This window comes from Musa acuminata, chromosome BXJ1-7 (genome assembly GCF_036884655.1).
Source record: "Musa acuminata AAA Group cultivar baxijiao chromosome BXJ1-7, Cavendish_Baxijiao_AAA, whole genome shotgun sequence".
In the NCBI taxonomy this organism is placed as follows: Eukaryota; Viridiplantae; Streptophyta; class Magnoliopsida; order Zingiberales; family Musaceae; genus Musa; species Musa acuminata.
The window spans coordinates 41,623,037-41,636,588 of NC_088333.1; the positions used below are offsets into that span (position 1 = coordinate 41,623,037).

General features: G+C 39.0%; 1 protein-coding gene across 11 annotated transcripts; it reads right to left on the reverse strand.

Annotated features, from left to right (window-relative positions):
• Positions 1-1,416: 1,416 nt before the first annotated feature.
• Positions 1,417-13,545, reverse strand: LOC135585366 (uncharacterized). Of its 11 annotated transcripts, none has more exons than XM_065193294.1 (5): positions 13,398-13,545; positions 8,568-9,369; positions 7,294-7,631; positions 3,530-4,530; positions 1,417-2,119 (listed from the first exon to the last, which is right to left on the reverse strand). In XM_065193294.1, the coding sequence occupies exons 4-5, from the start codon at positions 4,489-4,491 to the stop codon at positions 1,648-1,650; spliced, it is 1,434 nt and encodes a 477-aa protein (XP_065049366.1). In that variant the 5' UTR covers positions 4,492-4,530; positions 7,294-7,631; positions 8,568-9,369; positions 13,398-13,545; the 3' UTR covers positions 1,417-1,647. The 11 variants fall into 11 exon arrangements, with proteins under 11 accessions (XP_065049366.1, XP_065049361.1, XP_065049363.1 ...); XM_065193289.1 differs by lacking the exon at positions 7,294-7,631 and adding an exon at positions 4,753-4,927 and having other exon boundaries at positions 13,398-13,544; XM_065193291.1 differs by lacking the exon at positions 7,294-7,631 and having other exon boundaries at positions 13,398-13,544.
• Between the last annotated feature and the right edge of the window lie 7 nt (positions 13,546-13,552).

The window sequence follows — 13,552 nt, forward strand, 5'->3', positions numbered from 1 at the left end:
GAATTCCGTATAAATTCTTATTTCCTCGTGGAGTTCCTATCTTTTCCTAGAAAGTTCAGCAATTCCAAAATATCACATAAAAATAGGATAAATTCTTCATTAAAATCATTCTTTCCATGTGGTGTTCTCTCTCTCTCTTTTTTTTTTTTTAATTTCCTATAAAGTTCAATAGTACAAAACTATCACTCAAAATATGAAATAAATTTCCTATAAAATATTCTCCGACGAAAAAATATGTATCACGTTCCAGATTTGTCACTATCCGTCGGGGCACGAGTTCAACGTGCAGAACTCTGGGTTTGGTTGGATGTGATGGCGACCAGAAAATAAGGCCCATAGGACACTGATGAGTCATTCCTTATCCTTATTATTATTACTGACAATAATATTATTGTTTTAAGTGCTGGATGGAAGGTCAGATATTGGAAATAAATCCATCTTTGATGGCCACAATCGTCCTTTTAACATTATACTAAAGTTGTAGTTGATGCCCTTTGTCTTTGATGATGGAGTGTTTCTCTCCTTGAGGAGATGCATTCTGTGAACTTTATGGACTCAAATCTGCATCAAGTTCTATGATTTGCCAAGAGGATGAATCTGGATATGAATGGTGATGGTTGGACATCATGTCAAGGGGAAAATTCACAGTGGTTTCTCGATTCATTCATTCATGTCAATAATTAGATGGCCCTGTCGGCACGAAACAAATGGCAAATAACTTTTCCCACAAGTTGCTTGATATAAGAGATCAGTAGGATACCTGTACTAAAGCGCATGATGCATCTGTTCTTTACTTGCGGTATTCTCCGACGGAGGAGAAGAGAATTCGTGATCATTGAAAAATGCAAAGCTAAGCTCCACATTTCTCATGGATAGTTGAGGGCACGCAATTTCAACTTGTAATCTGTGTAAGATAAGAAGAACATGTCTTGATGAAGAACCAACAATGTTAGTACATGAAATAAGTAAACGTCAGTAATTTACATAAAACAAAGGGAATATAAAAACAATCTAAACATTTCATTCATAATTGCATATCCACTTTTACGATCGTTTAACATCTCTCTAATTTCTCAGTCTTGAAAGAAAGCCATCATATCCAAACCTAAAGTAATCAGGTTTATAAATCCACTCGGACTCTTAAAACCAACTCCTAATTATATCCAAAGGTTGAGCCATCTACCTTTCGATGGTCAAAGCCATTCCTGCACTGTATGACAACAATACTCAGCTGAAGAGATTTAGCGATGCCCTGCAGAAGATGTGATGCATGTAAATGACACGAGCAAACTGATTTGAGATCACAAGGCATCATTACAATGATTGTGCAGTAATGAATAACAATAAAGATCTAATCGATGATGTCATCAGACACTTTCTTATTTCATACAATTAATAAAGCTTCCCCACCCTACCTGTGCATAATAAACGCATGTACAACTTCAGATTCAACGTATGTACATGAGAAACCATATATACAACAAAAGATGAATCCTCCAGTGACGATGATCTGAGCCACCCCATATACCCAAGATTTCACATCAGCCCACAAAATATGGGCCTAATATTCACTCGCTTGCCTGAGATAAAAGGAGCCTGGGAGTCATTTGGTTCAAAGAAATTGGCATATTTCTGAACTATAGAGATCTATATAGAGGGAAACAAGCAGCCAATTGTCCAACCTAAGAGCAACCCTGCACCAGCCAGACCCAACCCAACAGCAAAGGCAACGGCATATTTGCATATGTGACGTTTGTGCTTCTTACTCCCGTTTCTTGTTATGTTACCTTTGCCTGAGAGTTTCCCCTTCAATGGCATCCAGGGCAGCACAGGGATGATCGTCGCTATCTGATGGTCCTTGATCTTGAGTTGGAGAAAAATGTTATCGAGTTGCAGCACTCGTAGCCACTGCTTGTATGCAAATAGATGTGATGCCTGTCTGAACAACAGCTTGACTATGTGTTCCTTCTCATCATAAGCTTTCTGGGCTGCTATTTCAGCTATCCTAGCTCGGGTTTGGGAATGGTGAAGTGCCTCCAGCAGCTCAGCCCTTGAAAGGTCATGCTCAGATGTATGGTTATCTTCATGTTGTTCATCATTTACATAACCTCGTGTGTGGCTGCATATGATTGTTAGATCAAAAACATATTCAGACACTGTAGTTAAATGAAGGATTCCCTCTTTCAAGACATGTTCATAGCAAAAATAAATAATAGGAAGAGAACATGCCAAGTGGAAGAGACTTTGTCAAAGTTTTGAAGCACAAATAATTGAAGATGACATGTCTGGATGGGCATAAAAGATCAAAGAACAAGCCAACAAGGATATGTAACAGGGTCAAAGCATCACAGAGAATCACTAAGTAAATAAACATGTGATTTTAACATAGGTCAATTTGTTTGATCTCCATATGGTTTTCAAGGATCATAATTATATGCGTGGATATATATTTATGATTGGTTATGATTAACAAACTACTAATAGGTACAAGTGGATCCCTTAATCAAGCAGCACTAGATTACTCAACTTCAATAAATAATTTTGAATCACTAATCATTCACTTAAATCTTGACATGAAAAACGATCAACAGAATGAGATATCAGTATATAGGACTTCAAAAATATGTCATGTCCAAATTTGCATTGGACACAGACTGTTCCATCCATAGTATGGTCTAATGATTTAAACCAGCCTTAGAAGCAAGAAAGAAAATAAACTGGAAAAGCAGATTTCCAAGCAAAGGACCAGTAAAATACAATTGACAATCGATCCTGCATGAGAATAGCCTTTGGGCTTACTATGCCAGGCATATTATCCAAATTGTGTCATTAGCGGGTTTCTGGACTCGGTTTACCAAATTTAAGTCATTTCAGTGGGTTAAATCATGTCAAAAGCAATCATCTCAATGATGACCCAATTTAAACTGACTTGTTTCTGTATGGGTATGGGACAGTAAGTATAACTTACACCTGTATTAGGTGGCTCAGGTTTGGTTTAAAATTTTGATATTATTGAGTTCAACAAGGATTTTTTATCATTGCATATGCATCTTATGCCCGTCTCAATCTTAACCATCCCATTTTAGTTCTATAAATAATATCCTCATCAACCTCCCCATCCTGTTTTATGATGGATAACAGTTTTTTTTCTTTTAAAGTCAATTAAGATCAGATTGCACCTTCTACTCCATAGATGTGCCTAATGTTACACTTCGTATAATTGGTCATGAACGTATTTAATCTGCAAAACTTATTCTATAAAGGTTGTCCCCATAACGATTTATCCAGTCTACTCTCAAGCAAGACAACATTATTAACAAACAATATACAGTGTAGAATTTTATTTTGAACAGATTGAGTTCATCGAATTAGAGTTCAAATAGACAAGCATCGAAGGCCAACTGTTAATGCAACCATACAATAATCGGACTAAATTCAATGTTAACAGACAAATATAACACACCATGCAGGCTCACAGAAAAACTATAGAATTTGCTGAAAGATAAAACATATGGTGATAGGGCCTTGCCTGTACAATTTCTCTGAATCATGTAGCATATAGCCTCTTTCACCAGAAGACAAATTCTTGTTCTCAGAGTTTGCAAAAGAAAATGTATTATGTGAGTGTTCGTTGGCATTGCTTATGTCTGCACTTAACTTTCTTCCCGATGATGATTGAAAATTCCCACATTTATCCATATTCTCAGAAGAAGAAAGGTTCTTAGTAACATGAATTGTCTCTCTGGGTTTAGGCAGATCACAGTTTTCAATATGCTGTTGCATTGATTTTTGGGCAATTAATAAAGCCAACTCATCTTTGTCTGCAATACGCCACCATGGCTCAGAGTTATTACTCCCAGTCCAAGGTGTTTCAAGGTCCGAAGAAGCCTTTTCTGGCCTTGTCAAACTTAATTGATCAACTGACTCCATATCCAGAAGTTCGTTCTTCTTATGAAAATAATCACTCACAGGTGCCTTCTGCTTTGGAAACTGTTGTGGATTACTGGTTGCTGTCTTAATATCTTTGACCATAGTTTCAGAATCATGCATCACGACAGTTGATGATACCATCGAAGGTGGTTCCAGAATACTCTCTTCCTTTTTAAGAACAAAATTGTTAAAGTCAATTGGCAAAGATTCCAGATCCAACTTTGATGTTGGGACCATAGTTTCCATGTCCTTCTCATCAACTTCATCTTCTAAGGAGCTTAGTTTCTCAAAGATAAAGTCCTTTTGGTATCCAAAATTGGGTTGCAGCTGAAGCCACCATTTTGTTTCAGGTGAAAGATTAGCATTCATGGAATTCCTGTTCAAAGGCATCAAGTTGGGAACAGAATTATCTTGTGCAATTGCGGTGTTCCCATTGCCTAAATCATTTTGTGGGGTAGACGATGGACAACAAGCTAATTTTGGAGCTCGTTTTGCATCTTCCTGGACTAGACAACGGTTCGCAGTGCGCTGCCAAGCAGCCCTTGCTTCTGCAGCTGCCATTAGTAGCCCATTTCCTCAAACTATTTTCATAATCTTCATCTGCCAGAGGAAAACATATCAGCTTCATATCCTCATTTAAGAGAAAATCAAACAAACTCTCAGAAGCAAGTCTATCAAAATAACTTAAATTCTAGATGTCAAGCAGATCTGATTTTCAAAGCATTTTCCAGAAACAGTTATACATATAAATAAGCTTCCGAGTTTAAAAGCTTTTTACGGTCAAGACAACCTAAGCTGAAAAGCACTTCCAAATAGAAGTACCTTCAATCTAAGCAGTGCTATATGGTGTTCCACAACATTTTCTGTAACCACGATACTGCTCTGAGATCAATGCCAGTGAGGATCTCCAGTGCTGTGCCATAGGACCTGCCTATATCCACCAATGGAAATCCTTCCCAATGGAGGACTTTCCTATCTATACCCCGGCAATGGCTACCTAACCCAATTTTACATTTGCAACAAAAACAAATATAGTCAGTGGTAACAACAAGGAACTGATAAGAACATTTTTATTTTTCATAGCAAACTATCTTATATTATATTTTTTTAAAAGGAAGAATTTGATTAAAAAAAAAAAATCTAACAACCAGTTGATTTAAGAAAACTGCAATTGGCATATTTAATTTCTTTCCAAGACCTATCAAGTAAATGGCAAACACACAGGGAATCAAGATGCCAACTTCATAGTTTCATTATGAATCCTATCAGCTTCAGCGCCAACTTACTCCAACTAATTAGTCAGGCAGGAATCATGATGAATAATAAGCCATTACAGAGTCTGACAAGGGCTAAGATAGAGCACAAGGAAGCTGCTTGTGGTAGGCTAAAATGAACCCGAGAACTATTAAAAGCACTCGATTTTATTTTTAATGCTATTCAAGACAAGTTAACGAGGTGGGGCCACCATACACTGGTCATAGACTAAATACTGATTTGTAACTTTCTTCTAGGTAACTCTCCATGGAGCAAATTATCAAAAGTCATGGCAGCAACATCAACAGAGAAATAAAACAATAATAGAAGATAACAAGGAGTTGATGGCTTCCATATTTAGATTGACATACATTGGAAGCTAACTATTACTGTCTTCTATTATTGTTTTGTTTCTCTGGCTTCCATATTTAGATTGACTTACATTGTGTAAGCAACGAGTTGATGGCTTCCATATCAGACAATAATAAAAAAATATCATGTCATTATATTTTTAACTTTGGCCAATTGGAGAATGATCCTTGTTTTAGTGCCTGAGTCATCAATATCACAACCCAACCTTTTCAAATTAAACATAGTGTTATAGATCACAACTCAATGTTGAGAAGACACCATAGAAGTGTTTTTCGGACTTGAGATATGGTTGCTAACCTGACGTGAACATCAAAAGCTGATACCAGATTCTGAAAAGAAGAATTAAGTTAAATATGCAAAAATGGATTTTGTAAAGGACATAAAAGGTGAGTTGAAGGAAAATAGAAATAAAAAATGACAATCTTATATGATATCAGCGGGGTACTTTGGAGCTGGATTGCAAGCTCAGATTACCGATAGACTTCCGGTGACAGTGATCAGCGGTCACTGATTTCCAAATATTCTCTATCCAAATTATTGTGATTTTAGACAACATTTGTTCCGATCAGTAACAACTATACTTACTAATACAAAGCACAATTCTGACTTCCAATATATGCAAGTTGTCGGGGCTTGTTTAGATGTATTTTTTGGCCTGTAGTGATGGCAAGTCTTCATAAATTCATGAAAATTGAAAGCAGGAGTTTCACTCAAGAAACCAATGTCCATAATCTTGTGAAGTCTACAACCTTACTTTTCAAAGAAAGGGAAACGCTCCCAAAATCTTCCCTTCCCAAGCAAATATACGCTATCCCTTCATCGTGAATATGGCGAGATTCATCAAGCAGGCTAAAAACCACAACAATCAAAGAAACAGAATAGTAGCCGCACACGGTTCAGTAGACCTTTAGATCAGCAGAAGGCAAGCAAAGGCAACAAAGAGAACAATTTGAGGCCAACCAAATAATTCTCATTTGGCAGATCTAGAAAATTGAAATCCTAATTTAGCTACCATTCGAAAAGCACAGCTGACAAAGCTTCAGAAAAGAACAAAGAAGAGGAAAATAAAACAACTGGCAGCAAGAGATTTCATAAATCATCGATCATCACCAGATCCGAACAACACGAAAGCCCAAAAGAACCACAATCCATCGACACAAACTAGAACCCATCATGACAACCGACACCTCTAAAATCCCAACAAAATCAGCAAGCAAGCAGGAAATCAAGAGATCAGAAGACAATTTTATGAGAAGACCGGACTCCGGAATCTAATAATCAAGGATCGGGGACGAAGAAACATACTACAGAATTTGTACGGACAAGAAACTTGAGGGAGATCAAATTCCAGAATCAGACCCACTCAGTAGCAGCACGATGATCGACCTGCAAATCTGGTTTGAAGAAAAGAAGAAACCAGAAACGAAATCGGATCACGATGGTATGCGCTCCCTCTCCCTCCCTGTCCCTCTTCGTTTATCTTGCTGGCTTTTGCCATTTTAATCCACTTCGTAATTTCAATCATATAATTTTCCTTTCCCCAAGTAATATCGTAAGCGAAACTTCCAAAAACAGCCACCGACTTGCCGGCCCCCCCCGATTTTACACAGTAATATCTTATCGCCTCTGCTCATCGGGGTACGTAGCCGGCGGGTCCCACGAATGGATCGCTCCCACCACCACGATGCGTGCATTTATACATTAGGATTAGGAAGGAAGCAAGGAAAATTTTCCTACCCGCTGACTCCGATGGTACCCGCGTGATGTGCGTGGAGGCAGCAGGCCAAGGATCCTGGGACCCACCTGTTGGCGTCGTCGCAAAGGAGGTAACATGATGGGTGAAGACAGGGAAGGCACGGACAAGAGACGGTCACCCCAAGAGCGTGGACGGAGATGGTCGGCGGAGATTGGGTCGACAAAGACCTCCCTCGCTTTCGGCGGGCGAACGTCAGCGCGTCCGAAGGAAGGGCAGCTGGGTCACATCCGTGGCGACGCCGACGGTTTTGCCGAGTCCGTGTGTCCTCTCCAACCCACACGGAGGCTAACTAGACTCCATCCCAATAGAATACGTATATCTGAAACACTAACAATGTGATCATCCGTCACGACGTATACAAGTCAGGCTATATGTCAAGTTCATTATATTATATGATAGGAGGCTAACTGTACTCCATCCCAATGGAATACGTATATCTGTAACACTGACAATGTGATCATCCGTCACGACGTATACAAGTCGGGTTATATGTCAAGTTCATTATATTATATAATAGGACGGTGACCCGAGCCCATCACTCCCAGTAAACCATGAGCTCGGTGGACCCCACCAATCCGATGTATGGCACACAGGTTAACGCTGAAGAAAGCTACGGGCAAACTCTTCTCGTGACCGAGTATAAAGGTGCAGAAGCAGGAAGCAAAAGAGGGCTGAGCTGTCTCACCAAACACATCCTCTTCACAACTAAAACGTGGAACAGGGTCTCATCTTTTTCGGTTCTACCTAAACAAGCCCACAAACCAGGTGCCTAAAACAGTGTTCTTACTCTTTCTACCATGACTAGCAGCACCTTTCAGCTCTCGCCAGTTGCCAGGACTCTTTTTATTTTGGTAAGAAGGTTTAGGAATGTATGCAATTCTGGGAATCATGGTATTGAGATTCGTGCAATTTGCACAACGCAGGAGCAAAGCGATCACTGATCTCCAAATGTAGGATGTGGTACTGATTAATTCTAACAAGAAAACCATCAAACTACAACCCGGTAAACCACCAATCAGTACACTGAATTAGAGAAGTAGCAGTGAAGCAGATCATATTTGGCATCTAAAACACTAACCATTCATTTTTGGTTCACGTAATCAAACATGGAGAACTACTAACTACCATTACTCGCATGTAATTAACGTCATACGCAAAGATATTGTAATTCCAAACATATTGTTGATAAAATGATTTAGAAAACGAATAAATGGCACTCTTTCAAGTTATATTAACAGATAGATGAGCCTCTTACCTGAAGCAGTGACGAGAAGATGGTCCAACTACCAAGAAGCGCCTTCGATTGCTGGTCCATTCATGGTGATTACTGCCAAAAGCAATGTGTCAGTGACTGAGTCAGCATAGATTAAACAAGATAGAGACCTTGACACCAGGCATTTAGCACTGAATCAAACTGCCTAAATATATTAAACGAGAAACATGACAAAATCGACAACCATCATTGGTCCATAGCGAAAAGAATGGAACTAAGGAAAGCTGGGAGAGCATGCAGCTCTTATGATGCAACTCTTTTCATCTGCTTGTCTCCTTCTGTTATAAGAATATTTTTGTAGTAGAGCAAAAGCAACAGCCTAACTGCAGTTCACTCACCGTTGGAGAGTAATACAACAGGATAAGTCGGTACTGATCAATCAGAGGATTCCTTTCAGCCATGAATGAATGCAAAAGATATACATTATAATACCAACCCAACGGTCAATACGAGATTTCATTTTCATATCTATCAATTATAAGACCTATCAAAATCTTTGCAAAATACTGGATTCAAGATGTTTGGTGGGTTTCTATCAGATAAAACTCTTCAGCATTGACGATATCAGAACTGTCAAGATTTTAGTCTGGTTCTGAGTACATTACAGTAAGAAGCTCTCCTAAACATGCTTCTGCAAACCCAAATCAAATGTAAGAATATCATCTAATTTGTGGTACTTATCTGATATATTCTGAAGCTCGTGTTTCTTTATGTCGAGTATGTTGCCGCTGCTATTTCAAAGCATTGGGCCCTCTACTTCTGTATTCTTATCATTGCTCGCAGTCTGAAACAAAAGTGAGCACATTCCAAACCAAGTTCCCATAAAAAATTGAAAGACTAGAAAGAAAAATAAAGGGTTAAGATCCATTTTAGTTCATTTGGTTTTTGACTATGAACTTCTTAAGCTCTTATAGTTTACTCGTGGCTAAAATAACTCCTATATTTTCAAAAACATAACATATAAGCTCATTCTGTTAAGTCTAAGTTAACAGATATTAAAATCTACTTACGTGACATATTGATTCATAATAAATTATTAATATATTAACACGTGTAATTTAAGCTTAAAAGGTTAAAATCCATTTTAGCCCCTGTGATTTTGGTCATGAACTCCTTAAGCCTTTATGGTTTACTCGTGTCTAAAATAACCCATACATTTAAAAAATGTAGCATAAAAACCCCTCCTCTTATCAAGTTTGAGTTAACAGGTGTTAGAATCTACTTGCGTGGCATGCTAACTCACAATAAACTATTAATATAATAACATAAGTAATTTAAGTTTAAAAAAAAACTGAGACCACCATTAATGGCGGGAGGAGGCGTTGTCGTGAAAACGACCACCAGTAGTAGCACTGAGCAGCTGCTACCTAGTAGGGCGTTGTACACATGCAACGTCTCCCGCGCTGACAACAATCTCAAGAGCTTTCGGTCCTACCTCAAGTGGATGTGTGTCGACCTATCCGACGCTAAGTACGTAGTGGTCTCCTAATCCCTCTTCCTCCTCCTAGGCATCTTTGTCCTCGTCGCCTCTCACTTCGTCCTCTCTTATGCCCCTACCCGCCGTACCTACAACGTGGTGGTCCAACTCTTCCTCACCTCTGCCTCCGACCTCTCCTACCTTTGCCTTTGTCCGTCGCTACAACCCCTGTTGCTTCCTCGATAAGCTGGTTAGGGAGAGCGAGCGGGTGCGGCAGGCCTATATGGACCAACTCAATCGCTCCTTCCGCCTGCTCTCCGTCTATGATGTTATGCTTCATGGGGGAGGTGGATTACAAGGTATGGGTGGTACTCGTCGGGATCGGAGCAGGTGTCATTTGCAATGGCGGGCAACACCGTGGTGGCATACGCCTTGGAGTTGGCGAGTTGAATCTATCGAATGTCACTCGCTAGCTCCAGGGCACATGCCACCACAGCACTGCCTGCCATTGCGAACGACACTCGCTCCGATCCTAACGGACCACCATACCTTGTAACCACCTCCCCAGCGAAGAGGCAAAGGTGGGAGAGGCCAAAGGTGGAGGTGAGGGAGAGCTGGACTAGACCACCATGTTGTAGGCGCGATGGGTGGGGGCGTAGGAAAGGATAAAGTGCGAGGCGATGGAGACGAAGACGCCTAGGAGGAGGAAGAGGAACCAAGAGACCATTGCGTGCCTAGCGTCGGATTGGTCGACGCACATCCACTTGAGGCAAGACTAGAAGCTACTGATCTCGTTGTCAACGAAGGAAAGACTACGTGCATACGATGCCTTGCTAGACAGCAATGGCTCGACGCTGTTGCTGGTGGTCACTTCCGTGACGACGCCTTCTCCCGCCATTGATGGTGGTCTTAATTTTTTTTAAAATTTAAATTACATGTGTTATTAAATTAATGATTTATTGTGAGTCAATATACCATGCAAACAGACTTTGACATAAGTAAACTTAGACTTGACGGGAGGGACTTATATGCTATGTTTTTAAAAATATAAGGGTTATTTTAAACACGAGTATACCATAAGGGCTCAAGAGGTCCATGACCAAAATGACGAGAACTAAAATGGACCTTAACCCTTTAAATAAATTACACATGTCAATATATTAATGATTTATTGTGAATCAGCTTATTACGTAAGTAGACTCTAACGTTTGTTAACTCAGACTTGACGGGAGGAACTTATATACTACGTTTTTAAAAATATATGAGTTATTTTATACATGAGTAAATCATAAAAACTTAAGAGATCCATAGCCAAAATCAAAGAGGTTAAAATGGACTTTAACCTAAAAATAAAAACAAGAAACTACTAAGATACTAAGTTTTTAGCTTGCCAAGCTCTGTGAAATTAAATTTTCTTTCACCTTATCAAAAGGGCAGCAAATTCTTACTGGGAAGCAAAGTGGACAAGGCTCTACCAATGAGGTCAATGTAACCGTTTCAAATACTGAACTTGAGAGCACGTGGTGCTCTATTTAGGTATTCATGATAAGTAGGAAGTAGGAAAGGGTTGAGATTTCACAGTCAGTATTCAAAGGGCTCGAGCAGCTTATTTGTATTGAAAATTAATACTCAGCAGCTTGAAGAAGAATGAAGAAGCTAAAAGCTCAATATTTCTAATGGTAATTATAAGCCAGTAGTACTTCAAGAAACAGTAACTTCCAACATCCGTACTCCTGTATAGAACACTTAAACCTATCCACAGTAAACCAATAACTAAATGTAATTACAGAATTAAATTCCAAGGACTGCACATATTCAGGTTGAACTATTACACATGTAGAAATATAACAATCTTAATATAGATGCAGACATGGGACATTGAGATTAGTCTGGAAAGTACAACTTAACAAACTAGCATTATCTATGTTCAAGACAAACTATTTCATTATATGCAAGATTTCAGTTTCTAGTGAGTGAAAACCACCACTAATAAGGTTTAGCTTCGTACTTGACATCTTAGGTTGAACTAGCAGTATATATTCTGGTACAAGTTAATTAGTTATGATTTCATATTGGTGTCTTAATTAGAGCCAGCTCCTAAACTATAGAACTAATAGACATTCCTAAGAATGTTTTCTTAGATTTTAAATGGTTGTATTGATTCACATGTAGAGTTCCAGTTACCATATTTGACATAATTTCGAGCTTGTTACCATGTAAATTTTCCCTAGAAGAACAATTCTTTCTAGTTACACGTTGCACAGGCGTGGTTACTTATTATACCAAGTAATCCATAACTCACATCCAATGTCGGCTGTTGGGAATAGCTCTTATCATATTTCATGTTACTCACAAAATTGTTATCTCAGGAAACTAAACTGACTTTGATCCAACCCAAGTCATTATCTTGTTCAAGAAAGTAAACAAACCATCATCATCAACCCAAACAAGCAAAGTTGAGCTTTGAATAAGCCAAGTTGACACGGTAGAAAATACACAATACTAAAGGTTAGGAGGTCGGCCATTGACAAACCTCAAGCCACAAGCCAAGTTACATCCTATCAGTTACATTTAGCAAACAAACCCAAACCACAAGAGTTGCATCCGAACAAATCTATCTTATCAAAAGTAAAAATAAAGCAAAATGAACTTATAAGGTCTCATACCTGTGATCTTCTCATTCTTAGTATGATGCTGTAACCAAATGAATTTGACACAAGCAAGATCGATCTAAAAGCATCCAAAGTTGCACAAACTTGAAAGCTTGATAAAATTAATCTATTTTGTCAAAAAAATCTACAATATTGAGAAGAAAAAAAAACTTCTATCTGCTTGTATTTATCAAGTGATTAAACAATAGACAGGAACAGCTTCGAGAAAATAAGGACTGGATACCATATAGTTAGTTCTATTGTAATCTCAGCACATCCGGAAGAGCTACATGAACATCTCACTTAAGTCTGGAAAATGGATATTTAGCGTGTCACCCAAAAGTCACAGCACCCACATCAAATGTTCTTCACAACTATATACCTAAACTACAAAAGGATGTGGCATCAAATTTCATAATCTTAACCTGATTAAAACAATTTCAAAATAAAAAAAGTCCTCACATAAATCTCTCCCTGTTTTCCACCATCCATCTAGTGTAATTCCTGTCACATCTTACATACCCTAAAACTGAAGATTCTCCGAAACAAATTCGACGACAATAGATTAACCGTGATGAGTCGTCCAACTTCCAAAGATTCGGATGCTTCGCTTCACAAGAAGTGGAAAGAGAGTTCTCAAGCGAGACAGAGCAAACACATATTTTAACAACCAATAACTAGCATCCTTCCACCAATTCAAGAAATCCAGTGCATGCGATTTTAGGAATTAGAGGTTCCTCGTACCTGTTATTGAACCGGTGCAGTTCGATGAACGAGGGTTGGGATCTCAGGATTCTCCGGACTCCGAAATGCCAAGGAGAGGGAAACCCAGAGCTCTAGATCGAAAGAGGGGAACGAGGGAGGCGGGCTTCTTAAATCGAAGGAGAGCCGGTCCGGAA